Source organism: Diadema setosum, chromosome 19 (assembly GCF_964275005.1).
Source record: "Diadema setosum chromosome 19, eeDiaSeto1, whole genome shotgun sequence".
Lineage (NCBI taxonomy): Eukaryota > Metazoa > Echinodermata > Echinoidea > Diadematoida > Diadematidae > Diadema > Diadema setosum.
The window spans coordinates 25,258,112-25,282,715 of record NC_092703.1 but is presented as its reverse complement, the minus strand read 5'-3'; the positions used below and the strand labels follow the sequence as shown (position 1 = coordinate 25,282,715).

The 24,604-nt window shown below is 43.0% G+C and overlaps 2 protein-coding genes across 2 annotated transcripts; one reads left to right on the top strand and one right to left on the bottom strand.

Annotated features, from left to right (window-relative positions):
• The first annotated feature begins 1,234 nt into the window (after window positions 1-1,234).
• LOC140242366 (uncharacterized) lies at window positions 1,235-24,371 on the top strand. Its single transcript, XM_072322102.1, has 8 exons — window positions 1,235-1,342; window positions 3,208-3,463; window positions 4,063-4,196; window positions 18,613-18,806; window positions 19,419-19,593; window positions 20,077-20,878; window positions 21,761-21,964; window positions 22,615-24,371. Exons 1-8 carry the CDS (start codon window positions 1,235-1,237, stop codon window positions 24,369-24,371), a joined length of 3,630 nt encoding a protein of 1,209 aa, XP_072178203.1.
• On the bottom strand, window positions 12,329-13,860 carry LOC140243110 (paraneoplastic antigen Ma3-like). Its single transcript, XM_072322840.1, has one exon. The coding sequence runs from the start codon at window positions 13,858-13,860 to the stop codon at window positions 12,427-12,429; it is 1,434 nt and encodes a 477-aa protein (XP_072178941.1). The 3' UTR covers window positions 12,329-12,426.
• Window positions 24,372-24,604: the final 233 nt, after the last annotated feature.

Genomic DNA, 24,604 nt, shown 5'->3' with positions numbered 1-24,604 from the left:
TAAATAATATTGCTGATGATTGTGCCGATAATGGTAGTGACTAATAGTTAATGTTTGTTGCAATATTAAAACGATGATAATAATGACAATGGTAAAGATGATCGGCGATATAGTATCGGTTCCCCAGCGAATTACGAGAGCGGTATTTTTTCTCAAAAATAGGTGCAGTGGTGCAATCCATGGATATGCCAATGACAGAACAAAAGGAGAAAAAGTTCAACGTCTTTTCTGTAAATTTCAACCGAATAGCAAATGAAGGAACCGCATACTCCGGCCTCGTAAAAAGCCGTGGTAGATTCGCTGCCTTGGTGTGGGTTTGTTGGTTTGCTAGTTGGTTGTTAGGTTTTTAGAACTATGTCCCCGTTTCGTTCCTAGAATTTGGGCGTGAAAAATTAGACGGACAGAAAACAAACAGGGAATATTGGAAGTTCATCACCAACTGATGTGGAATTTGAAGCAAAGTTTTGCACACCACTACGGCACAACCATCCCCTCACTTTCCTCGTCCATCCGAACTTCGTGAGGAACCGAAGGGGCAAAACATGTTGATGACAATGGGGATGATGTTTATGATAATAATGATGCACAGAAAGAAGATCAAAAACAAGGATAGGGTGATAGAAGAGCGAAAGAGAAGGCGGAAAGTAAGTAGAAGGGAAGGTGAAGAAAAGGGAGGCGGAGAATAGGGATCAAGTAGAATGAGCTAGTATGATTAACAGCGATTAAGGTTGCAAAAGTTGACCGCTGTTCTCATGGTGATGTGTGTTTCAACAAATTCCGTCCGTTGTATTTGCATAGGCTAAATTAATTTGTAAACCATGATATACTTCTGCATTGTTGCCTTGTCTATTTTTTTCGTTATTGTTCTTTTTTCGTATTTGTATTACTTTCTTTTCGGAAAGAAATTCAGTTATTGCAATTGTGTGCACTATTCACCACACAGTCACTGGTACAATTATCAGAGGCACTGGCTAATTGTGGCATTCCGGTCAAACGGAGTTACTCTACCCTTCAGATTGTGTCAAGGACGTTTTGTGTGTCCTATTCATCACGATTTTCAATTCATATGCGGGCGGTAACTCCCTCCATCTCTGTCTGCCTTGCTTTGTTACAGGGTGTTTTTTTTTTTCTCTTTTTTTTTTGGCATTGATACAAAACCACCTATGACGATCGTATAACTTCGGGAGTAACCTTCGGTGAAGTTGGTGGAACGTTGACAGATGATTATATCTAGATGAAAACAGGGGCACCCGACACCGACTTCGTCATTTCGCACAGTGAATCCACGACGTGCAGAAGCAGAGTCGACATCATTCGAAAGCAAAGTACGACGGTGAAAATGGTAAGTGTACTCAGTCCATAATATCAAGAGAGATGGGTTTGGGGTAGAGAGTGATCACCTTGGCAGAAGCAGATAGGGGCGTTTCCATCGAATTTATACAACGCATGCAGCGAAAGTATTCTTGTGCTATGCTTGTAGTTTTCAGTGGTCACTCCAACAATTGAAAAAGTGCAACGATATTGCTTTGGTACCAGCACCTATCGCGACAAATCAGAGCAAAATATAATTGTCATCAACTGTGAAAGTGAAATTTTAAAGGTTTCACGATGATGCACAGATGATGGCGAAATGCGTAAATGCTTTAAAAAACAAAATCAACATCGAAAGAAGCAAATATGAACTACTGCGAAGATTGTATATGGGTATGGTATGGTATGGTATGGTATGGTATGGTATGGTATGGTATGGTATGTCAATGCATGTGGCGCGTGCTGAATTCCAGATTCCTATGTAAACCGATCCACCTCAAAAGGAAACAAATATGATATTTCAGTCTGTAGTTATATCCTCTCAAAATATAAGTCAACCTTTCGTTGGTGCATTAATCAAAGGTTTCCTCGTAATTTTTCTGAGATACAAATATCTCACTGCCTGACGACCAAAGTCTATTTATTCGTGCTTCTCCTCGTTGCACTTATTAAGTGGATTTGTTGTTTCTTTTTACTATACATTAACTAGATTATAAGTGACATTTGATGGATGTGTGACAGAACTCATTTATGTCATTTAATGAGTAGGTGTTACAATATTCTTGTGTAACTTGTCCACATCTATGCAAGCATTACTGACGAATAGCCGACAATTATAATTATGTACGACTGGGATAACAAATAAACGATATGTATCTACGTGTGATGATCGTTTCCTCACACTAATGTATCACACATAGAATTCTTTGTGGGATTATCAAAATATTAAAATGATGTCGGTAAAACGTTCCTCCTTGCTGAACAAAAGCTGAAGCACATGGTGTGTGTTTTTGTACATGATAATCTCTGTGTGTTAGTTGAAGTTCGTGTTTTTTTTTTCGTTGTTGATTTACTTCCGAATAATGTTCGCAGATTAACACCTACCAATAAAGGCGGAAATTGGCAAACGATTAGTGATTTTAATGGGAATAAAGAGACGTCATCGGTTTCATCAATCCAAGGCCAGAGGTAGTCGGCTATGTAGTGCATAGCTGTCCGTCTATTAAGGAGGAAATCCATTCCAAATATAAAAGTTAGTCTGATAAAAAAAAGAGTAAAATCTTACGAGTTCAATGGTAAAAATTTGACTGAAATCTGATGAAAAATAAGGAAGTTATTATATTTTGAAGTTTTGCTAGTTTCTGCAAAACAGTTCTTGTACTACAGTGGATACGAATTTTAGAGAGCTAACCATGTCATACCGTCACAATTTTCCATTGATTGTGTACAAAAAATGACGAAAATTCAATGTTTTTGTCATTGAAGTCTGCAAGTGTAAAACATGATGTTGTTCCTGGATGAATAACTTCAGAATAGTGATCAGTTAGATATGAGGATTTGAGCATCAGGCATAATTGTGTTTGCATGAAACACTAGAAATTTCAAAATTTTATGCACAAACTAGATGGTAAGTTGTGAGGGAATGACATGCTCACTTTGCCATTTGTATATTCATTGACTATTCAAGAACTGTTCCCCCCCCCCCAAAAAAAAAATAAATAAATAAATAAAATAAAAATAAATAAATAAAATAAAAATAAATAAATAAATAAAAATAAAAAGATAAAAAATAGCGAAACTTCAAAATGTCATAATTTCCGTGTGACTTGTGATTCGTTAAGATATGTGTTTTTTTTTTTTCTCTCTCTCTCTTCCTTTCATTTCCTGCAATTCCAGGGAGATCGATTCGATTACTCCAACTATCGGCTCTCGTCACCACTGAGTGACGTCGAGCCTCATTATGACGTCATCGTAATTGGCTCGGGCTACGGCGGTTCCATCGCGGCCAGCCGATGTTCCCGGGCGGGAAAGAGAGTTTGCCTGCTGGAGAAAGGGAAAGAATGGTGGCCCGGGGACTTTCCCGAGGACATCAAGGCAGCCAGAGACATCCAGATGACTTATACGTCTGATAGACGAAATTGCCTTCAAGTTGGTGAGTATCTTACATTTGTCTTGTTGTTGTTGTTGTCGTCGTCGTCGTTCTTGTTATTTTGTTGTCATATTGTTGTTGTTGATGATGTTGTTGTTATTCTTATTCTTGTTCATGTTGTTATTGTTGGGTTTTTTGTTATTGTTGTTGTTGTTGGTGGTGGTGGTGTGGTGGTGGTGGTGGTTGGGTTTGGTTTCATGTACCGCATTCAGGCTATAGCGACATAACGAACTTCATATTGTAGTTGCATTTTCATGATTTTACAATAAAATGTTCTGTGAAGATTAAATGCGAAATTATTCAATTCAGGTCTTTTCAGTCATTTCGTCGTCACAATTGAAAGTATTGCATGGATATCAAGACAGGTGAAAACCGGAATAAAACAAAAACAAAGGTGAAAATTGGGACTTAATAGAGAAGCTGTGTTGTAAACAGGGAACCCAGTCTAAGAAACTCAAAGAATATGAAATTATTTCATTGTCATTGTCGCGCTTTTTTTCTTCCCACTCATATGTACTTGGCAAAGAAATTCATCTCATGTGAGTGTTTAAATGTCACAACGGTCATTCTTCTAACCCTTTCAATAATCATGTCTTCCGTAGGTAAACCAAGTAATCTGTACGATTTCGTCGTCGGTCCCGATGTTGCCGTGGTTCAGGGAGTGGGTTTAGGCGGGACCTCCCTCATCAATGCCAATGTGTGTCTCGAGGCTGATCCGAGAGTGTTTGAAGACGAGGTAAGAATCTACGTGTGTGCGTATCTCTGTTTTTAACTTTTTACGAGATATCAAGAAACCACTTTTGAAATGATACAGAATATACGCCTACTATTCAAGGAGGAATTAAAAGTTTATCAATTTGATGAAAATCGATCTTGGAATGGCTGAGACATCCAAAAAACAAAATAAATCAGAGCGATCGTAATGATAGATGGGTCCCACCTTTTATTAGGATTGCTCTTTCTCTCTCTCTCTCTCTCTCTCTCTCATCAAATTGGCAACCCTGGTGTTTACATAGTAACCTGTGAGGGACAAAGGCTGGATGAAGTCAGGAAAGACAAGAGAGTATAATACTATGAACACGAGAAACTTGCCAAGTCAAGGATCATTTTTAAATTAAGTGATTTAACTACTTTTGATAATATTCTGCAACGGATATAAAGTATAGCATATGTAACCCGAATGTTACACTCCCGAGTTCATAAATAAAGAATATCACACCTGGGATTAAGTTTTGACAAAATAATCCAATGACAAACTTTATTAGCTTGTTTGTCGTCCAACAAAGTACATCATTCAATTCAATTTGTTCACAGACTCAAATGTAACCTTTGTTACATTAGCATAATTAAATATTTGCCAGTGTATAACAATGATTCGACTCGTTGCTGCCTCTTTGTCTCTCTCGCCGGTTATCCTGTCGACGAGCCCAGAGTAGTCGCAAACCAGTCGTACACGGTAGCTGATGTAATGCTCAGTAGCCGTCAGTCACGCTGAACCAAGCAAAGGCTGGCCAAAGCTCTCATCCAAATATGTATCTAGTCAAAAGAGTTTATAAGACACAGGACTTTCCTAATATTGTGTCTTTCTGATCAATAGTATTTCTTCAGGAGTATGGAAGTCCACTCCAAAATCTGATCTGGTACATTATCTATACATACTTGCCTCATAAACCTATATGAGCGCAGTAGACAATACAGATATAAATTCCAGTTGCATACATTCAAAAAATGTTTGTCAATTCACTTTGACATACATATACAAGTGCTTATACGGTCAATGTAGCTTCTCAAACTTTAGTTTAACATTTCAACGTTCTGAATTATATGCAACACTGCTGCCACAAATAAAGCTTTGATCTATCTGATCAACTGGCAGTATAGTTGCTTCATCTGGGGTCATCAAACATTTGTGACTCCAATTCAAATCTCACAATTTGAGTGGAAATAGTGCTCCACACACACAATAATTACACTGAGCAGTACTGTTGTACACTTCACCACGCATGTACAGTCAACATATATACATTAAAAAGAGCATGAATATCTCCATTCATATATTCACAAGCGCACAACTATTCCTCACATTTAGTTCTTTGCAAGGTTCTTCACATCTAGTGGCTAGTCCTCCCCTCTTGAGTTTCACATTCCACATTTCAATAGTGCAGTGACCTATACCACTCACAGCGAACGGTCAGTTGACATAAATCTGTCAATCCAGACGAGGGGGGGGGGGGGTACTCATTGTAGACCTCAATGTTTACGAGCATAGCCTCACTTTCTCTGAGTGTGAGGGTCTACAAGGCATTTCAATATGCATGTATGCAAACATCTGACTTCTAATTCCAAGTCAGCTTCCCAATTTTGTCTGCCTGTTAATGAACTTTAGTGTATGCATAATCATGTCCATTCATAAAACATTCAAAGCGCAAATACCTTGAAGTGCATTGCAATATGTCTTCAAATGATATACAAGCATCAATCATCAGTCATCAATACTTTTGGCATAACATATAATAACTTCGGAATTTATATACATGATATCAGAGTCTCTCAATACGCAATCTCCAAATCTATTGTTTAGAATTCTTAATTAACAAACACTCTGCAATGCAATACATAACATGAGAAAATACAATGACTTACCTAGTCAAAAGAGCCAACACTCGTTTTCACTACAAGTTGCTCCACACGGCAGTCAGTGGATGTACGTGCCACAACCAGTTGTATCACAGGCACATAAAACTTGTATATAACAATACAGCTGATGCTTATGAGGGTTTACCAGTATTTTGTGGTAACCTCTCGGCAGATAAATGTGTGAGAAAACTTTCTGGATCACACAGTCGATGTAACAAGCAAAGTGGATGCAGGCCTCAAAGCGCTGGCAGGAAGCAGATATGCCTATTTGCTCCAAAGCTATGGGCTTTTATACTTTTCTAACTTTATGTAAAATGTTAATATTACAAACTTTCTCGAGAAAATCAGAAACTTCCAGGAAGTTAACTGACCAGCAGAAATATCATTGGTTCATGTTTCTCTGACATCATTCAAAGTCTGCCTCACTGGCTAGAGGTCACTCATTCCCCTTGACTTCCAGGAACATGACTGACGTACTGACCATCCACTTGGCCAGACAAAGTCTTAACATTGACCAAGGGCAGTAACGACAGGCTTTCCAGTCACTCTCAAGCCTTCTAGCTACAGGGCTTTAAAGTTGAACTCCTGTGACCTTGGTCACAAGAGCTGCTGCCTAACCAGCATAGCTATTTAACACATTGTTTATACTTATGCAAACACTGATCTAGTTAACATACTAGACAAATCATATATCAGAATCATATAAGCACTCAATTAGAATGCAGATACATACATCTCATTTGCATTAACGATGTATTAAGCATAAGCAATGCACGCTCATATCTCTTATGCTGAAGTGTGTGGATCACACTATGTTCTTAAACACAATATGACATATCGATTAATAATCTCACAAACAGTTATACCTTTACAGCCATTGATAACATATATCAAAGCAGTATCTGTAATACACAATGTAACATAGGTAGAGTAAATCTATTAATGTATGGAACTACTCTACTTTAAGACACACGCAGAGCTAGCCTAAACAGTTCATTGGAAATGGGGGGGGGGGCAGAGAAATGGGAAGGGAATAAGAGAGGACAGAATTTGGGTTAGACGTGCACTCTACGTCATCGTCACAGAAAATGTTGGTCTACAGTTAGAACCAGTCCACTCTGTATAGGCTTTGCCCATGGTAGGACACTGTCTCTAAATCCCAAAGCAACTACTACTTTGTCCTAGCAAGAATGACCTTCCTCTTCTGAGACATGGTCCTTTCGTTTCTCTTGATGTGCCTACACACCAACAAAAGGGAGGGGTGCTTAAAACAATATCCCTAGATTGGCTAGCTTGCTCCATCCTTGAGTTTTATTACACCTACATAGTCTAACACCAGCAGGGGCATTTCACAGGGCTTGACCAGTCTCAATACACATAGGGTTACAATTGGACATTGGCTACTGGGGTCAAAGGCTGAAGGGGAAATCTTAAGACTAATCTTGGGGGTTACTAGTGCACTGATCGAGGGGTTGTTGGAAAACAGGTGGGGTACGGACGTCAGAGGAGGGATGAATGGAGGGGGTGGTGATAACAGTGACCATGTGTTTTCCAAGGAAGTAGGAATCTAGTCTGACGACATGGAGAAATCTTAGTAACCCAAATTTTGGTGGGGTTACATCCTCCCCTTTCAAACCATCGTTCACTCCTGTGAACCTTAGATTAATCAGAGCCAAAAATCTTACGCTTAAGGTCAGCAAAGAATCCTGATGAAGTTGCTTGCCTAGCACCAGAGGGTTCACCAAGGGTATCGTACTGCATGCGTTGCGGTGGCCTTGAAGAGCGAGTCGAGCGCCTGATGGATTGCGGGGCAGGCTCTGAATCGATTGCCGGGTTTGCATTTTGCGTCTGCTCAGCCTCATGCTCTGCTAGAGTATGAGGGGTGTTACCTCTGGACTCTGTGTCTGGGGGTAAAGGGCTAGTGTGTCTACTTTCTTCCTCCATGCTCTCCCCTCTCAAATCGGGGACTGCATGATCTGGTGTTACTCTACCAGAACCACTGGATGTAACTGTGGCATCTATGCTGATGTCACCGCCAGCCTGGTTCTCCAAGTCTGAGTCGGTTGATGTCTCCTCAGTAATGGGGTCAGGGGATAAAACGGAACCGCCGGAAACACCTGTGTCACTCACCACATCAGCTGTGTTGACCTGTTCAGGGGTCTCGCTGGCAGTCTCAGAGGGAATACTGGGAGGTTGGGAGGGGACAAACTCTGGCGCATTTATGTTAAGTCCTGAACGTGGGCGGTTAATGTGCTTGCGTACATCGAAAAGCAGAGTAATTTCTTCATCACTTGAGTCTGAACTATCAGACTCTTCCTCACTCGGAGGGGCAATGGACTTTTTGGAACGAGTCCGATCAGCTGGACTCCTTTTCTTACCTGGTCTCTGGGCTTCTGAGTTATGGGCTGGGGCCTCATTCAAGTATTCTATGGGTAGGAGAAGGTTGCGATGTAGGGTGCGTGTCCTACCAACCCCGTCTTCAGGTGCAACTTCATAAACTGGCATATCAGGGTTAAGTTGCTTTGTGATGACATAGGGGTTTGCATACCATCTATCAGCTAATTTCTGCTTTCCTGTCAGTCCAACATTCCTAACTAGGACGCGATCGCCAGGTTTCAGGCCATTGGCTCGCACTTTCGCATCATAGCGGACCTTGTTGGCACTGGCAGACTTGTTGGATGCAGCTGACGCAAGTTTATACGCCCGCGTAAGTTGATCGCGCAAACCACTGACGTACTTCACGTGGTCAGTCCCAGTGAAGTTGTCAGGGCTAGTGCCAAATCGCAGATCAACAGGCAGCCTAGCCTCCCTGCCGAACATGAGGAAATAAGGCGAGAAACCAGTACTATCATTCTTTGAACAGTTGTAAGCGTGTACAAGTGCACTTACATATTTGCTCCAGTTTGCCTTCTTCTCCTCCTCCAGGGTCCCTAGCATGTCCAGTAGCGTTCTGTTGAAGCGCTCAGGCTGGGGGTCTCCCTGGGGGTGGTAAGGAGTTGTCCTTGATTTCTTAATGCCAAGGAGCCTTGACAGCTCATGGATCACTCTGCTCTCAAAGTCCCTACCCTGATCAGAATGAAGGCGCTGGGGCAGACCATAATGTACAAAGAAGTTCTCCCACAGGACCTTGGCGACAGTGGCAGCAGTCTGATCCTTCGTGGGGAAGGCTTGTGCGTATCGTGTGTAGTGATCCGTCACTACCAAGATAGACTTCTTATTTGAGCGGTCTGGTTCTAGGGAGAGAAAATCCATGCAGACCAGCTCCAGGGGGCTGGTTGTGTGAATACTCACCAATGGGGCTGCTGGCTTTGGAGGAGTCTTTCTTGCTACACAACGAGGGCAATGCTTGACCCACTCCGTAATGTCAGCACTCATCTTTGGCCAGTAGAATCTGTCTCTAGCCAACGCTATGGACTTCTCGATCCCAAGGTGGCCAACACCATCATGTATGCCCCTCATTGCCTCAACACGGCGCTGGGCAGGCAATACTAACTGGTGATGGCGGTTGCCTAAGGAGTCAGTGAAAGTTCTGTAGAGGACTCCTTTGCACAGAACTAGCCTGTCGAACTCGCGGAGTATCAGGGCAGCCTCTCTTGAAAGGCTGGTATAAGACTGCGGCCTCTCCCCACGTTCAACATAATCCCTGACTAGTTTCAGTTGGGGATCTGCCTTTTGAGCCTGTGCCCAGTCTACTACATTCAGGTCCGAGCCCTTTGCATACAGACCTGGGATAGACTCTGCACTGGCACACAGGGTCTCAACGTATGGCTGGCTTGTATGTGGAGAGTTGGCTGAAGCATGATGCGTCTGACAGAAGGCAGAGATTGTGGACACTTTCTCACCTGAGTCTGACGTCTCATGCAGCCTTGCCTCCAGATCACTAATCTTGCACTGCTGGCGAGCCTCAAACTCCTTGTCGAGACCGGGAGGATGTGGTTTCCGTGACAGTGCATCTGCTTCAATGTTCGTCTTTCCTGGCTTATAATGGATGGAAAAATCAAAGCAGGAAAGTGCAGCAAGCCATCTATGTCCTGTGGCATCGAGTTTTGCCGACGTCAGGACATATGTTAGTGGGTTATTATCAGTCATAACCCGCGTACCTTTTGCTGCATACAAGTAATCCCTGAATTTGTCGGTGACTGCCCACTTCAGAGCAAGAAATTCCAGCTTATGGGCTGGGTAGTTCTTTTCACTGTGGGACAGTCCCCGACTTCCATATGCCACTGGACGAAGCTTACCTCCATGATCTTGATACAGGACACCACCCAGTCCATCACGGCTGGCATCAACATGGAGCACAAAAGGCTTTGACAGGTCTGCGAAGGCTAAGACTGGGGCTGTGACCAGACAATGCTTCAAAGCCTGAAAAGCATTCTCACACTCCTCAGTCCAAGCATCACCAAGGGGGTCACTTGCCTTTCGGGCATCCAGGCTCGGAACTTTCTTTGGAGGTGGACGGCCTCGCTTCCTGGGGTAAACGCACCCGCTTGTAAGCGCGTTCAAAGGGCGGGAAATTTTGGCGTAGTCTTTTATGAATCGCCGGTAATAGCCAGCAAATCCCAGGAAAGACTTGACATGCCTCACTGTCTGTGGCCTGGGCCAGGTTCTTACATCGGCCACTTTGTCTGGATCTGTCTGTACCCCAGCCTCGGAGACTACATGACCAAGGTACCTAACCGACTGACAGCAAAATTGGCATTTTTCTGGGGACACCTTCAAGCCAAATTGCTGCAGCCTATCCAGTACCCTAGCCAGGCGCTCCTCCATTTCCTCCAGCGTTTTGGAGAAGATTATCAGGTCATCCATGTACACCAACACCTCTAACATGTTCAGACCTGACATACACTTCTCCATCAGCCTTTGGAAGGTTGCTGGTGCTCCCTTCACCCCTTGGGGCATACGCTCAAACTGGTAAAACCCCAAAGGGCAAGTGAAGGCCGTTTTCTCCTTGTCTGTTTCACGCATCGGGATTTGGTAGAATCCCGACTTTAGGTCGATAACAGAAAACCATTTACTGCCACTCAGGGAATCAATGGCCTCCTGTATCAGGGGCACTGTGTACTGGTCGGGAATGGTACGAGAATTGAGTGTACGGTAGTCAACGCACATTCTCAAAGTACCGTTCTTTTTCCGAACCAGCACAATTGGGGAGGCATAGGGACTCTTAGACTCCTTAATGATGTTGTTCTCCAACAGCTGTTGGAGATGTTGCTGCAAGTCCCTAAGATCAGAGGGAGGCACCCTCCGAGACCTCTCACGGAATGGTGTGTCATCGTCAACACGAATCTGATGCTCCGCATAGCCTGTACTGCCTAGGTCAAATTCATGCCTGGAGAACACATCACTCCTCTGCCTGCACTGATTGAGCAGCCTTTCTTTCCACTCCGAGGAAATCGGGCCCCAATTGATGGGCAGCTCACTAACGTCAACTCGAGGGGAAGGGATGTTATTGCCTACATTAGCACTTACTTGGGAATGGGTTGCCTCGGTGTAACTGTGAGGCTGGGTAGGAAAACTACTAGGGGTAGGGAAACACTTGTCGGGGACATAGGCATCTACTATTGGGCAGTTGCCAGGGACAGTGATAGACTCAGGGCTACTATTGGTCACCAGCACCCTTACCTTTCCAATGGCACCACCTGACAATTTTTGTACTCCCGGAGCTATGTGTAACCCACTTGGAAGTTTGCTGTGGGGATTACACTCTAAGAAAACAGTTGTTTCTTCTTTCAGGGGATTCCTAATTTGGGCAGTCATTACCAATTTGGAGTGGGGAGGTATTTGAGTGCTATGTCCTTTCTTGGTCCTAGCAGTGCCCAATTTGCCATCTGGGGACAACTTCTCTTGTTTTGATATGCTGGCATAGATATCCCTGCATTTAGTACTAATCTTCAATGACTGGGCGAAGCGCGCTCCAGCCATCCTCCTACAAGATTCAAAACAGTGCCTGAAAAGTCCTGAATTTGTGCCAATAATCACTCTATGGTCACAGGGACGCTGGGGGTCTGGTACTACAAGAGCCAAGGTACTAAACTCAGTCCCTGTGCCAGCAAATGACCGTTCAAAACCTATGTTAACGTAGGCCCAACCCAGATAGGGCATAGTCCCATCCCCTCCATGGTACAGGACTAGGTCACTCAGTTCATGCAATTCCCTATCTAGTGTGTCGAAAAGGCTCTTGTGTATAAGAGTGACCTGAGACCCACTATCAAGAAGGCATTTTGTCTCCTTTCCATCTATCCAACATTTTGGGTTGATAGCATCTCCTACTAAACCTTCAGGAACATCGTTCTTGGAAACCTCAACTTTAGAAACAAGTGGGGGAGAATCTAATTTTGGGGCCCCTGGTTTCCCCTTCCCAGGCGCCCTTTCTCGTTTCCCTGGTTGCCAAGGATGTAGTTGACAAGTCTTTTACTCAGTACGTCAGGGGGGACAGAATTCTGACAATTTCTACTGATGTGGCCCTCCTCTCCACACTTGAAGCAAACAACACCAGTATTACTCTGCTGGGACGACTGAGGTTTGGGGGGATTTTTGGTGGGTTGGGGTGCTGGTGGAGGTGCTGGTTGGGGAAGGACATGGGGTTGAGGGGCTGTTTGGGGTGGCAGAATAGAGGGCTCTACCTTACGGTGGGCAGCCTGCTTTTGTTTTGGGCTAACGGGGGGTCTTGAGGCAGACAGAGATTTCTTCACCCTTTCCTCTTCTTCCTGCTTCCTCACTGAAGACAGGAGTTCCAGGAAGGATGGTGGTTTCTCCAGGCGCTCCCTGAGCTGTAGGTTTACTAGGAGCATTTCATGGTAGAGGATGCCCCTGATGAATTGTCGCAGTCTCACCTTGTTGGCGTCATGTGGCTTGACAACTCCTCGCCTGACCACATGGCGCATGACTTCCTGTAAGCGAGAAAGATACTCAGAGGGAGACTCACCTTCAGCCTGGACTGTCTGATGAAATCTGACAAACAGTTCATCATCTGTGTCAGTATCACCAAAAGCCAGATCCAGAGCCCTGAGGTAGTCTGCAGAGCAGGCCTGGGGATTCTCGCGCCTAAGGTCTGTAATGATGCTCGACGCAGGCGGACGCAATGACTCACGAATGCGCTTGCGCCGCTCAGCATCATCCAGAGTCTGCCACTCCTCCATCTGGCTCTCAACGTGCTCTATCCAGATGGGGTAGCTATCCTCATCACGCGCTGCTGTCTTTGCACCGGAGAAGCATCGCAGTTTCCGATACCCTGTGGTCAGCCCACACCGTGCAAGTGAAGCTGCTAAAATTGGAATGTCTCGATCAGGGAAGGACATGGATGGTTCACTGCTACCAGGGGAAGGGGGTGGAAGGTTGTTAGTGATGGGGATGTCTTGAGACTGGACTTCCTGAGCTCTACGCCCTGCTTTTCTCCATTCCCTAACTAAACCTCTCTCCCTCAGGTCCTTGACACTGACCCTGTTTCCTCTGACTGGTCCTAAACCGTCCAACTGCACTACTCTGCACATAGTCTCCCCATCTACTGGGATGACAATCTGTGCCTGTAATCCTAACATAGCAACTGCATCTTCGAATTCACACAGGAGCAATGTTTCCCCTGTATCGGGATCATCCCGTCTTAAAACCTCAAGTAATGTGGGATATAACTCTGACAATGCCAGTGCAAACACCTCTGTTGGCACAGTCTTTACACCTGTTGCAAGTAAGAGGGCATTCTCTACTCTAATCTCCTCCTTCTTGCACCATTCCTGTCCAATCTGCTTCAAACTTTTACCTGCCATCGCTTTGTTTCCTGCACTTGAGTGTTGGCTCTTTGATACAATACAAAAAATGGTGAATGCAATAGTAACAATGGACAATAATAATCAAGACTCAATTTCGGTAATACACGTTACCAAACAAATCCAATTATCAATTAAGAAAACAATAACTCCCGGACAAGCCCCCAATTTATGTAACCCGAATGTTACACTCCCGAGTTCATAAATAAAGAATATCACACCTGGGATTAAGTTTTGACAAAATAATCCAATGACAAACTTTATTAGCTTGTTTGTCGTCCAACAAAGTACATCATTCAATTCAATTTGTTCACAGACTCAAATGTAACCTTTGTTACATTAGCATAATTAAATATTTGCCAGTGTATAACAATGATTCGACTCGTTGCTGCCTCTTTGTCTCTCTCGCCGGTTATCCTGTCGACGAGCCCAGAGTAGTCGCAAACCAGTCGTACACGGTAGCTGATGTAATGCTCAGTAGCCGTCAGTCACGCTGAACCAAGCAAAGGCTGGCCAAAGCTCTCATCCAAATATGTATCTAGTCAAAAGAGTTTATAAGACACAGGACTTTCCTAATATTGTGTCTTTCTGATCAATAGTATTTCTTCAGGAGTATGGAAGTCCACTCCAAAATCTGATCTGGTACATTATCTATACATACTTGCCTCATAAACCTATATGAGCGCAGTAGACAATACAGATATAAATTCCAGTTGCATACATTCAAAAAATGTTTGTCAATTCACTTTGACATACATATACAAGTGCTTATACGGTCAATGTAGCTTCTCAAACTTTAGTTTAACATTTCAACGTTCTGAATTATATGCAACACTGCTGCCACAAATAAAGCTTTGATCTATCTGATCAACTGGCAGTATAGTTGCTTCATCTGGGGTCATCAAACATTTGTGACTCCAATTCAAATCTCACAATTTGAGTGGAAATAGTGCTCCACACACACAATAATTACACTGAGCAGTACTGTTGTACACTTCACCACGCATGTACAGTCAACATATATACATTAAAAAGAGCATGAATATCTCCATTCATATATTCACAAGCGCACAACTATTCCTCACATTTAGTTCTTTGCAAGGTTCTTCACATCTAGTGGCTAGTCCTCCCCTCTTGAGTTTCACATTCCACATTTCAATAGTGCAGTGACCTATACCACTCACAGCGAACGGTCAGTTGACATAAATCTGTCAATCCAGACGAGGGGGGGGGGGGGTACTCATTGTAGACCTCAATGTTTACGAGCATAGCCTCACTTTCTCTGAGTGTGAGGGTCTACAAGGCATTTCAATATGCATGTATGCAAACATCTGACTTCTAATTCCAAGTCAGCTTCCCAATTTTGTCTGCCTGTTAATGAACTTTAGTGTATGCATAATCATGTCCATTCATAAAACATTCAAAGCGCAAATACCTTGAAGTGCATTGCAATATGTCTTCAAATGATATACAAGCATCAATCATCAGTCATCAATACTTTTGGCATAACATATAATAACTTCGGAATTTATATACATGATATCAGAGTCTCTCAATACGCAATCTCCAAATCTATTGTTTAGAATTCTTAATTAACAAACACTCTGCAATGCAATACATAACATGAGAAAATACAATGACTTACCTAGTCAAAAGAGCCAACACTCGTTTTCACTACAAGTTGCTCCACACGGCAGTCAGTGGATGTACGTGCCACAACCAGTTGTATCACAGGCACATAAAACTTGTATATAACAATACAGCTGATGCTTATGAGGGTTTACCAGTATTTTGTGGTAACCTCTCGGCAGATAAATGTGTGAGAAAACTTTCTGGATCACACAGTCGATGTAACAAGCAAAGTGGATGCAGGCCTCAAAGCGCTGGCAGGAAGCAGATATGCCTATTTGCTCCAAAGCTATGGGCTTTTATACTTTTCTAACTTTATGTAAAATGTTAATATTACAAACTTTCTCGAGAAAATCAGAAACTTCCAGGAAGTTAACTGACCAGCAGAAATATCATTGGTTCATGTTTCTCTGACATCATTCAAAGTCTGCCTCACTGGCTAGAGGTCACTCATTCCCCTTGACTTCCAGGAACATGACTGACGTACTGACCATCCACTTGGCCAGACAAAGTCTTAACATTGACCAAGGGCAGTAACGACAGGCTTTCCAGTCACTCTCAAGCCTTCTAGCTACAGGGCTTTAAAGTTGAACTCCTGTGACCTTGGTCACAAGAGCTGCTGCCTAACCAGCATAGCTATTTAACACATTGTTTATACTTATGCAAACACTGATCTAGTTAACATACTAGACAAATCATATATCAGAATCATATAAGCACTCAATTAGAATGCAGATACATACATCTCATTTGCATTAACGATGTATTAAGCATAAGCAATGCACGCTCATATCTCTTATGCTGAAGTGTGTGGATCACACTATGTTCTTAAACACAATATGACATATCGATTAATAATCTCACAAACAGTTATACCTTTACAGCCATTGATAACATATATCAAAGCAGTATCTGTAATACACAATGTAACATAGGTAGAGTAAATCTATTAATGTATGGAACTACTCTACTTTAAGACACACGCAGAGCTAGCCTAAACAGTTCATTGGAAATGGGGGGGGCAGAGAAATGGGAAGGGAATAAGAGAGGACAGAATTTGGGTTAGACGTGCACTCTACGTCATTGTCACAGAAAATGTTGGTCTACAGTTAGAACCAGTCCACTCTGTATAGGCTTTGCCCATGGTAGGACACTGTCTCTAAATCCCAAAGCAACTACTACTTTGTCCTAGCAAGAATGACCTTCCTCTTCTGAGACATGGTCCTTTCGTTTCTCTTGATGTGCCTACACACCAACAAAAGGGAGGGGTGCTTAAAACAATATCCCTAGATTGGCTAGCTTGCTCCATCCTTGAGTTTTATTACACCTACATAGTCTAACACCAGCAGGGGCATTTCACAGGGCTTGACCAGTCTCAATACACATAGGGTTACAATTGGACATTGGCTACTGGGGTCAAAGGCTGAAGGGGAAATCTTAAGACTAATCTTGGGGGTTACTAGTGCACTGATCGAGGGGTTGTTGGAAAACAGGTGGGGTACGGACGTCAGAGGAGGGATGAATGGAGGGGGTGGTGATAACAGTGACCATGTGTTTTCCAAGGAAGTAGGAATCTAGTCTGACGACATGGAGAAATCTTAGTAACCCAAATTTTGGTGGGGTTACACATATTACCAAAAATGTGGGTCTGTTTCATAAAGATACTTACGATTGATTTAAAGGGGCTGTACAGTTCTGGTTGAGGTGAGGATTTAGCTTTTAACGTTTTGCGAGCTATTCAGAAACCACTCTATGAGAATATATCAAAGAGCATGCAATTCTAAGGGGTATCAGCAGTTTATTTGATGAAAATCGATTTTGAAATGGCTGAGATATCCAAAAACAAGGTGAAACAAAGAGATCCTAATAAAAGGCGTGGCCTGTCGCCTTTTATTATTATCATTTTTTTGGATATCTCAGCCATTTAAAAACCAATTTTCATCAAATAAACGTTGAATCCTTCTTGAAATTACGTGCTCTTTCATATTTCATAAGAGGTTTCTTATTATCTCACTTAGAAATGTTATAAACTTGAATCCTCACCTCAACCAGTACTGTACAGTCCCTGTAAAGCACGGAATCACTAGCGAGCGAGCGTAATTTTTTTGAATCGCATTAATCGTAAGATCAATCTTAGTTTGATTTCTATCTAGTCTTTTGTCTAGTGAAAATCATACATGATAAAGAGGTACAGCACCGAAACCACACAAGTGTATTATCTGTGACTTGGATGTGTTCACAGAGTATGAAGTATAGAAATTCAGGTTTATTGATTTCCCATAATTTCTGATTATTTATTCGACTCTCGTCCTTGAAGGAAAGAAAAATAAACAAGAGGTGTATCGTGACATCACAACGTGAGGGAGTATTCATGTCAATTTTGATCACAAAATGTGTCAGCTTCAGGCAAATGACACGCATTCTTTTTCTGTTGTTTTCTTCTAAGGATCATACTTTTCAGAAAATCATGTACCGCAGTGAATATTGTCTTTAAGAAACATGCTATGACAGAACATTGTCAGCGACGGTTGGAAATTAAATAATCATACTTTTGTATTGTTTGTTATTTTTAATGGTAACATACGTCATGTATCATTTTTTTGCTTCAGTATCCGAAGACAAATGCCGAACCAAAAGTTAAATTAAACCAACCAAACAGCATTTGGTCTGAAAACCTAACTCGCAATTTCATATCTGACATCAGAGACTTAATTATTCGTTTGTGGTACTGGGGAAAACCTCTTCAAATATTAGATATATTGTTCAACCTTCATCCACATGAAAACAACGATACCAATTAATCAACCTGCATAATGATAATACGTATAATAATAATTACAATGATGATGATGATGATAATAAAAACAATAATAATAATAATAATAATAATAATTATATGACACCTGCTCCTGCGACAATTTCTCCAATGAAATATCTGCACGCTGAGCCAAACATAAATTTTGCCCATGAACATAACACTAACCCTAATCCTAATCATCACATCGAACTAAACCTAAAACCTATTACATTTTCACTCTGCTAACCCTATAATTTCATGGAGAAAGTAAGACCGGAGCAGTTGTCGCAGGAGTAAATGTCGTGTCACCAATAATGATACAATAGGCTTGGCCCAAGGAGCTGCGAGACGATGTTGCCGCCATGAACAACGTGGACCGTCAGCACTTCATGCAGATGATGTCGCCAAGAGAATACCCGGACGACAATCCATCGCTGCCGAAGATGAAAGCCATGAAGGACATCGCCCACGACTTTGTCAAGGACATCGAGGACCTCGGTCCCAGTGACGTTTTCTACAAGTGAGCTCAAACATTTTGGGAGGAAGGGAGGCCGGGAGGGGGCTGATGACCTCTAAAATTTCGTGTTTGACTTTATCAGGATCATTTGCCTTTGGAGAAGTTGCTTGCCCGCCCAGAAATAATATGCGGGACACGCTCCCTATATCCATCCTACAAACATTATGCTGTGATTCCCACATAATTTAAACAACGACAGACTCATATGGGGTTTTATGGGCACATATAAGCATGTATATACTATATGTGTGTATGAATGCTTGCATTTTAATATGTATGATTATATGTAAATCGTTTGTGCACATTATGGTATGAAATCTAATCGACGAAATATCGAGACATTTTGAATGTTCCACATACCTTAATATCTAGAATGATGGAGAGATAGGTACGGACGTATATGGAAATTTATTTACCCATGTGCTGATGTGCAAACGCGATATGTGTTATGTTTTTTGTTTAGGGTGTTGTAGCATTGTACTGTTTCTGTAAAATACCAATCTGAATGACGAGACATTTTTGATTTGACCAAAACAAAGCCAAAAATGATTGCTGCAAAGAGGCAGTGTTCAAAAAGTACGAGGTATGTAATCTTGTGCCAATTCATTTACACAGAACCCCTCTATACGTCAACTTCAAGACAACAAACGGCAACAAAGTAGGAATTCCACAACCTGCCTGCAACAATTGTGGCAACTGTGTTTCCGGATGCAACACCGGTGCCAAGAGTACGCTCAACATGAACTATCTCCCTGACGCACATGCACACGGTGCAAAGATATTCACAGAGGTAAGTGTGTCTGCAACTGTCCCCAAACCTCTCCCAACTATCTTCAAAAAATTGCTCCTTTAACACTGATGACGAGATACTTTTAATTTCAGCGTTTTACACTGCATTTCACACCTGTCACCTTCCAAATTCACATAAGATATGACACAAAATGATCACATTTGTGCTTTGAAGATATGTGTACACATACAGAAATTATGTAATGTATCTATATGTGGATATCATGTATGTATATAGTATAAGTAATGTGATTTGATAAGATGAAAGATTGTATTACATCATATCATGTTATCTTATATCATATTATATATATTATATTATTTTATTATATCATACTACTTTATGCTACTATGTAAAGAATGAAAGTAACTTTAATTAATTTACATTACATTATATCATATCATATTGTACAGCGATTGGCATCATCAGATGACTTAAAGGAGTCAGTATGAAATAAAAAGATAATGATAATCATTCCAACAGGTTCAAGTCAATGCCATACAGCGACACGAGGAAGGCGGCTACTGGGTCGTCTTCTATCAAGACATCCATCCGGAAGACTTTGCCCAGGAGGAGCGCATTGTCAGGGCTCACACAGTCATACTTGGTGCTGGCTCACTCGGTTCGACCCGTATACTACTCAACTCCGCCTCCCGCGGTTTACCCGTCTCCCCGCGGCTTGGGCAGAGATTCACAACCAACGGCGACCACCTGACGATCGCCTACAACTGCGACCGGACGATCCGCCCGATCGGCATCGAACTCGAGGACCTGAAGTCAACCGATCAGGGCCCTGGACCGTGCATCACCAGTATCCTGGACATGCGATGGAGGCCAGGTGCGCCTCTCGACGATGGATACCTTCTGGAAGATGGAACACCGCCCTCAGCGTTAAAAACCATCTACAAAATCATGCTGAAGAAGCTGACCCAAGGCATCGACACGACACCGAACGAAAACGAAGTGGCCGAGTTTATCCGATCTATCACCGGGGGATCGTTTGATAACACGCTCGCCTTTCTCTCCATGAGCCACGACTCCGCTAGCGGTCGCATCGTCCACGACCCCGACTCCGGACGGGTGTGGGCAGACTTTCCCGGCGTTGGGGACGAGGACAATTTCAAAGCGATCTTCGAGGCTGCCAGGAAGGCTGCGACTACGTTGAAGGGGGAACTCGTGGCAAGTCCAATTTGGAAAGGCGTTATACCCCAAGTAACAGGGAACAACGCCATTATAGCTGTGCATCCCCTCGGAGGCTGCGGAATGGGACAGTCTGGAAAAACTGGTAGGATTCTCAGACCATGCAACTGCTCCAATTTTATATTTCTAACCATATTAGTATAAGCTAGCCTTTTGTAATTGTTATAATACGTTCATCGTTTGTTCAGTTACTCTTCTGTTCACTTATATAGAATGTACAATGTGTTCGTCTTTTTGACATACATATGATATTCATTTTGATTTTACATAAATTTTAATAAAAGGTAAAACGTAGTTCTGGTACGTCTGCAGAACTGTCAAATTTCGCTCCAAATGCACACGTATGCCTTAAAAGATGTGTGGAATAACGCTGTAATAACAAGATATTCGTCGGATAACGACAAAAATGCGAAATATTAACCAAAAAAGGTTCGCCGGAATCACAATCTCAGAACTTACCCGTTCGGGGTCAGGCTAACTCGGACTTGGGGACAGCTCACCCTCGCTTTGACGGCGGGTATGAGTTGTCCCTCTTGATTGTACAGTGTTGTACTTTGTGAACGCTTCACGTTCTGGCTGGTTGCAGTTATGGGCCGAGTTCAACGCGCGCATCAAAGAACCTCTTTGGCGCTCGGACAATATAAACGTGCGCCAGGTATAAAATATGGCTATCATAATCACGAACTGCGTGTAACGTAAATAGGGCCGAGCTTTCCCCGAGACCGAGTTAGCCTGGATCCTTCTGGAATAAAAGTCGGTATACCGACTTTTATTATTTACACTTTTGATCTCTAAATACTTCGAAACAACTCATCATCCTGGCAAATCGTGTCAGCCAGGTAAATTTCTTTGTTGACTCTTTCTATACATGTATATTGCAATCAAATATGAAATGGTGCAAGACGGGTTCTTAAACTCTTAAGAGAACTATATTTTCACTTTAACTCTTGTCTCAAAATTATTCTAGGAGCGGTAAATCATTCGGGAGCAGTGTTCACAGGGAATGGCGAAGAGGTTTACTCAGACTTACTGGTCGTTGATGGCGCTGTCATGCCACGAAGTCTCGGTATCAACCCTTCACTCACGATTGGCATGGTTGCCGAGAGATGTGTCCGTCTGCTTGCAGAGAGAAACGGCTGGTCCATAGACTACGACAGCGCGAAGCAGCTAGGTTAGACGAACATGTATTATTTTATTTCTTCCACTTCATCTAAAAAAGTTCATAATGGCAGGTTGCATCACAAAGCAAAGATTTTTTTTTTTTTTTTTTTTTTTGGATAGCAGCTATGAATGTTTTGCTATGAAAACGGGAATATATGTATTAATTTGGTTTTACTGATAGCAATGAAAGATATTGTCATGCATTGAGATGTTCCGAGTTTATTAAATTTCCTTGTTTACATCAGATAATGGTTTTGGTATAATCTATTTTGTTTGGGAATTGCTCCCTCTCGTATACAGGTAGTATGCAAGAACTGCTGTAGATGAAAAAAATGCAATGATCTACTGTATTTTGTATGTACATGATTCATTCAATTTGTATGTAAAACATTATATTTCGAAGATTCTACTAGAATTCTATTAGAATATCTATGATTATCGTATACTTGTTTGTATATCGTATTCCTGAAAACAAAAGTACAGAAATAGATTTAAATTGAAACATAAAAATATGATAAGTGATATTCTGTTCAATAATTATGGTATGACTTAGCAGGTCATATTCATCACTGATTATGTTTAAACAGTAAGAAATTATGCATCTTTCCCATGTTCTTGTCCTCTTTTACCTTCCCTCTCATCTCGTCAATCTTTACAAAGACGAATCGGCAAGGGAGAAGCGAAAACCTGGTTTGAGATTTACCGAACGCATGGTAGGACATCTGGACGTAGATGGCGCTAAACACCCCTGCGAGTTTACTCTGACGATTCTGACGGACGATGTTCAGCACATGCTCGAAGTTGACGAAAACCACGAAGCGTCTCTGCACGGCACCGTGAAGTGCGCGGCGCTCTCGGAGTATCCGCTGACCGCAGCCGGAGGGAAGTTCCATCTGTTCAAACCAAGTGATCGTAGCGCAAACACACGGGAAATGGTTTACGACATGTTCCTACATGACCACGAGAACTCGTACCACTTCAGGGGCGTCAAGGTGGTGAACAACGATTCGTTCCTGGAGATCGGCGTCAGCGACACGACGACCCTATCAGTCACGATCAGGAAAGACACTCGCACAGACGGTGAGGTAGTCGGCACAGGTGTGCTGAAGATCTTTCTCAGTGACTTTCTTCAACAACTCACGACGCTTGAGGTTACATCGACTGAGAGTGCTGTGGACAAGACGATATGGAAAGCGAAGTTTGGTCATTTATTTGCAGGAGTTCTGCTCGATGTTTATGGTATTTTCAACCCGTCGGAAGTGGGTGTTGTCTACAGGGAGAAAGTTCGACCTAGAAGACAGCGACAGCTCAAACTCAAGGGTGAAAAACCAGAGATTCACAAGATAGCGGCAACAGATGGGGTGCAGCTCCTTCTGATGAGGTATCGTGGGGGTCACAAGGGACCCCTCCTACTTCTCCACGGACTGGGTGTGTCAAGCCGTATATTCACCCTTGACACCGTCGAGACCAATATGGTGGAGTTTCTGGTGGAGAGAGATTACGATGTGTGGGTGTTGGACATGCGGTACTCCATCATGCTACCGTCGCACAAAAGCAAGGGCTTTTTCGGAGACGCTGCTGAGATGGATGTCCCACCAGCCATAGATTACATTCTGGAAAGAACAGGCCACGCAGATTTGGAGGTGCTCGGCCATTGTGCGGGAGGCGTGACCATGCATGCCGCCCTCCTTGGCGGACACGTGGAGAAGAAGAAAATCAGATGCTTCGTTTCGTCACAGGCGGGTTTCAGCCTGACCGTGGGTCGTCTGAACAGCCTCAAGTCTCGCGCCTACCTTCCGACAATTCTGCACGGTCTTGGCGTGAAGGGAATCACCGCTTATCCGGATGATCTTGGGTCGTTGAGAGAGCGCTTCGTAGATTGCTTCACGAAAATCGTGGCGAACATGACGACAGGCGTGCGAGAGCACTGCGATAGTCACGCATGTCACCGGGTCACCTTCACTTACAGCCTGCTCTGGTCGCACAGCAACGTCAACGAGCTGACCCACGACACGCTGCACGAGTGGAACGGCTTCGCACACGCCTCGCGCCTACAGGGTTTCGCCCTCTGCACACGCAAGGGCCGCATCGTCAACAGGAATGGGCGGGACGCATACGTGCGGGACTTCACCTCCACACACAGGCTGTCCTCCGAGAGCTACCGCGCCGCCATGAAACGCCTGGACCTCCCAATCCTCTACTTCAGCGGGGCGAAGAATGTCTGCTGGGAGTCCGAGACCACCGCCGACAGCCTCAAGCGGTGCCAGGAAGTGAACTCGGACCAGCACTATGAGCGCTTTGTGGTTGAGGGCTACATGCATCTGGACTGCATCATGGGATCGAAAGCCGCTTTGGACGTCTTCCCAAAATTCCTCCCTTTCCTGGAGCGTTATGCCCAACAACAGAAATTGCAATGATTATGACAAAAGACCATGGAAACGTACTTTAAAGTGTCCAGAGGCTCCTCTTTTACTGTTTCGTCGTAACACTGTAGTTTTTAACAGTTATTTTCTATATTTATTTCTTATTTATCTATATTCATTTATTATGGCATTCATTTGAAATTAATCATCCTGAGAAAAAGAAGTCATTGGTAGTTTACTCATGTTTGCAATAGATACGAACCATCTGATATTATACATTCACATTG

Excerpts from the sequence above, each read along its gene's own strand:
- LOC140242366 (XM_072322102.1), top strand. The coding sequence starts at position 1,235 with ATGAAAACAGGGGCACCCGACACCGACTTCGTCATTTCGCACAGTGAA. Across the intron at positions 19,594-20,076 it reads GTGCAAAGATATTCACAGAG|GTTCAAGTCAATGCCATACA; the intron begins GTAAGTGTGTCT and ends TCATTCCAACAG. Across the intron at positions 20,879-21,760 it reads GGGACAGTCTGGAAAAACTG|GAGCGGTAAATCATTCGGGA; the intron begins GTAGGATTCTCA and ends AAATTATTCTAG.
- LOC140243110 (XM_072322840.1), bottom strand. The coding sequence starts at position 13,860 with ATGGCAGGTAAAAGTTTGAAGCAGATTGGACAGGAATGGTGCAAGAAG.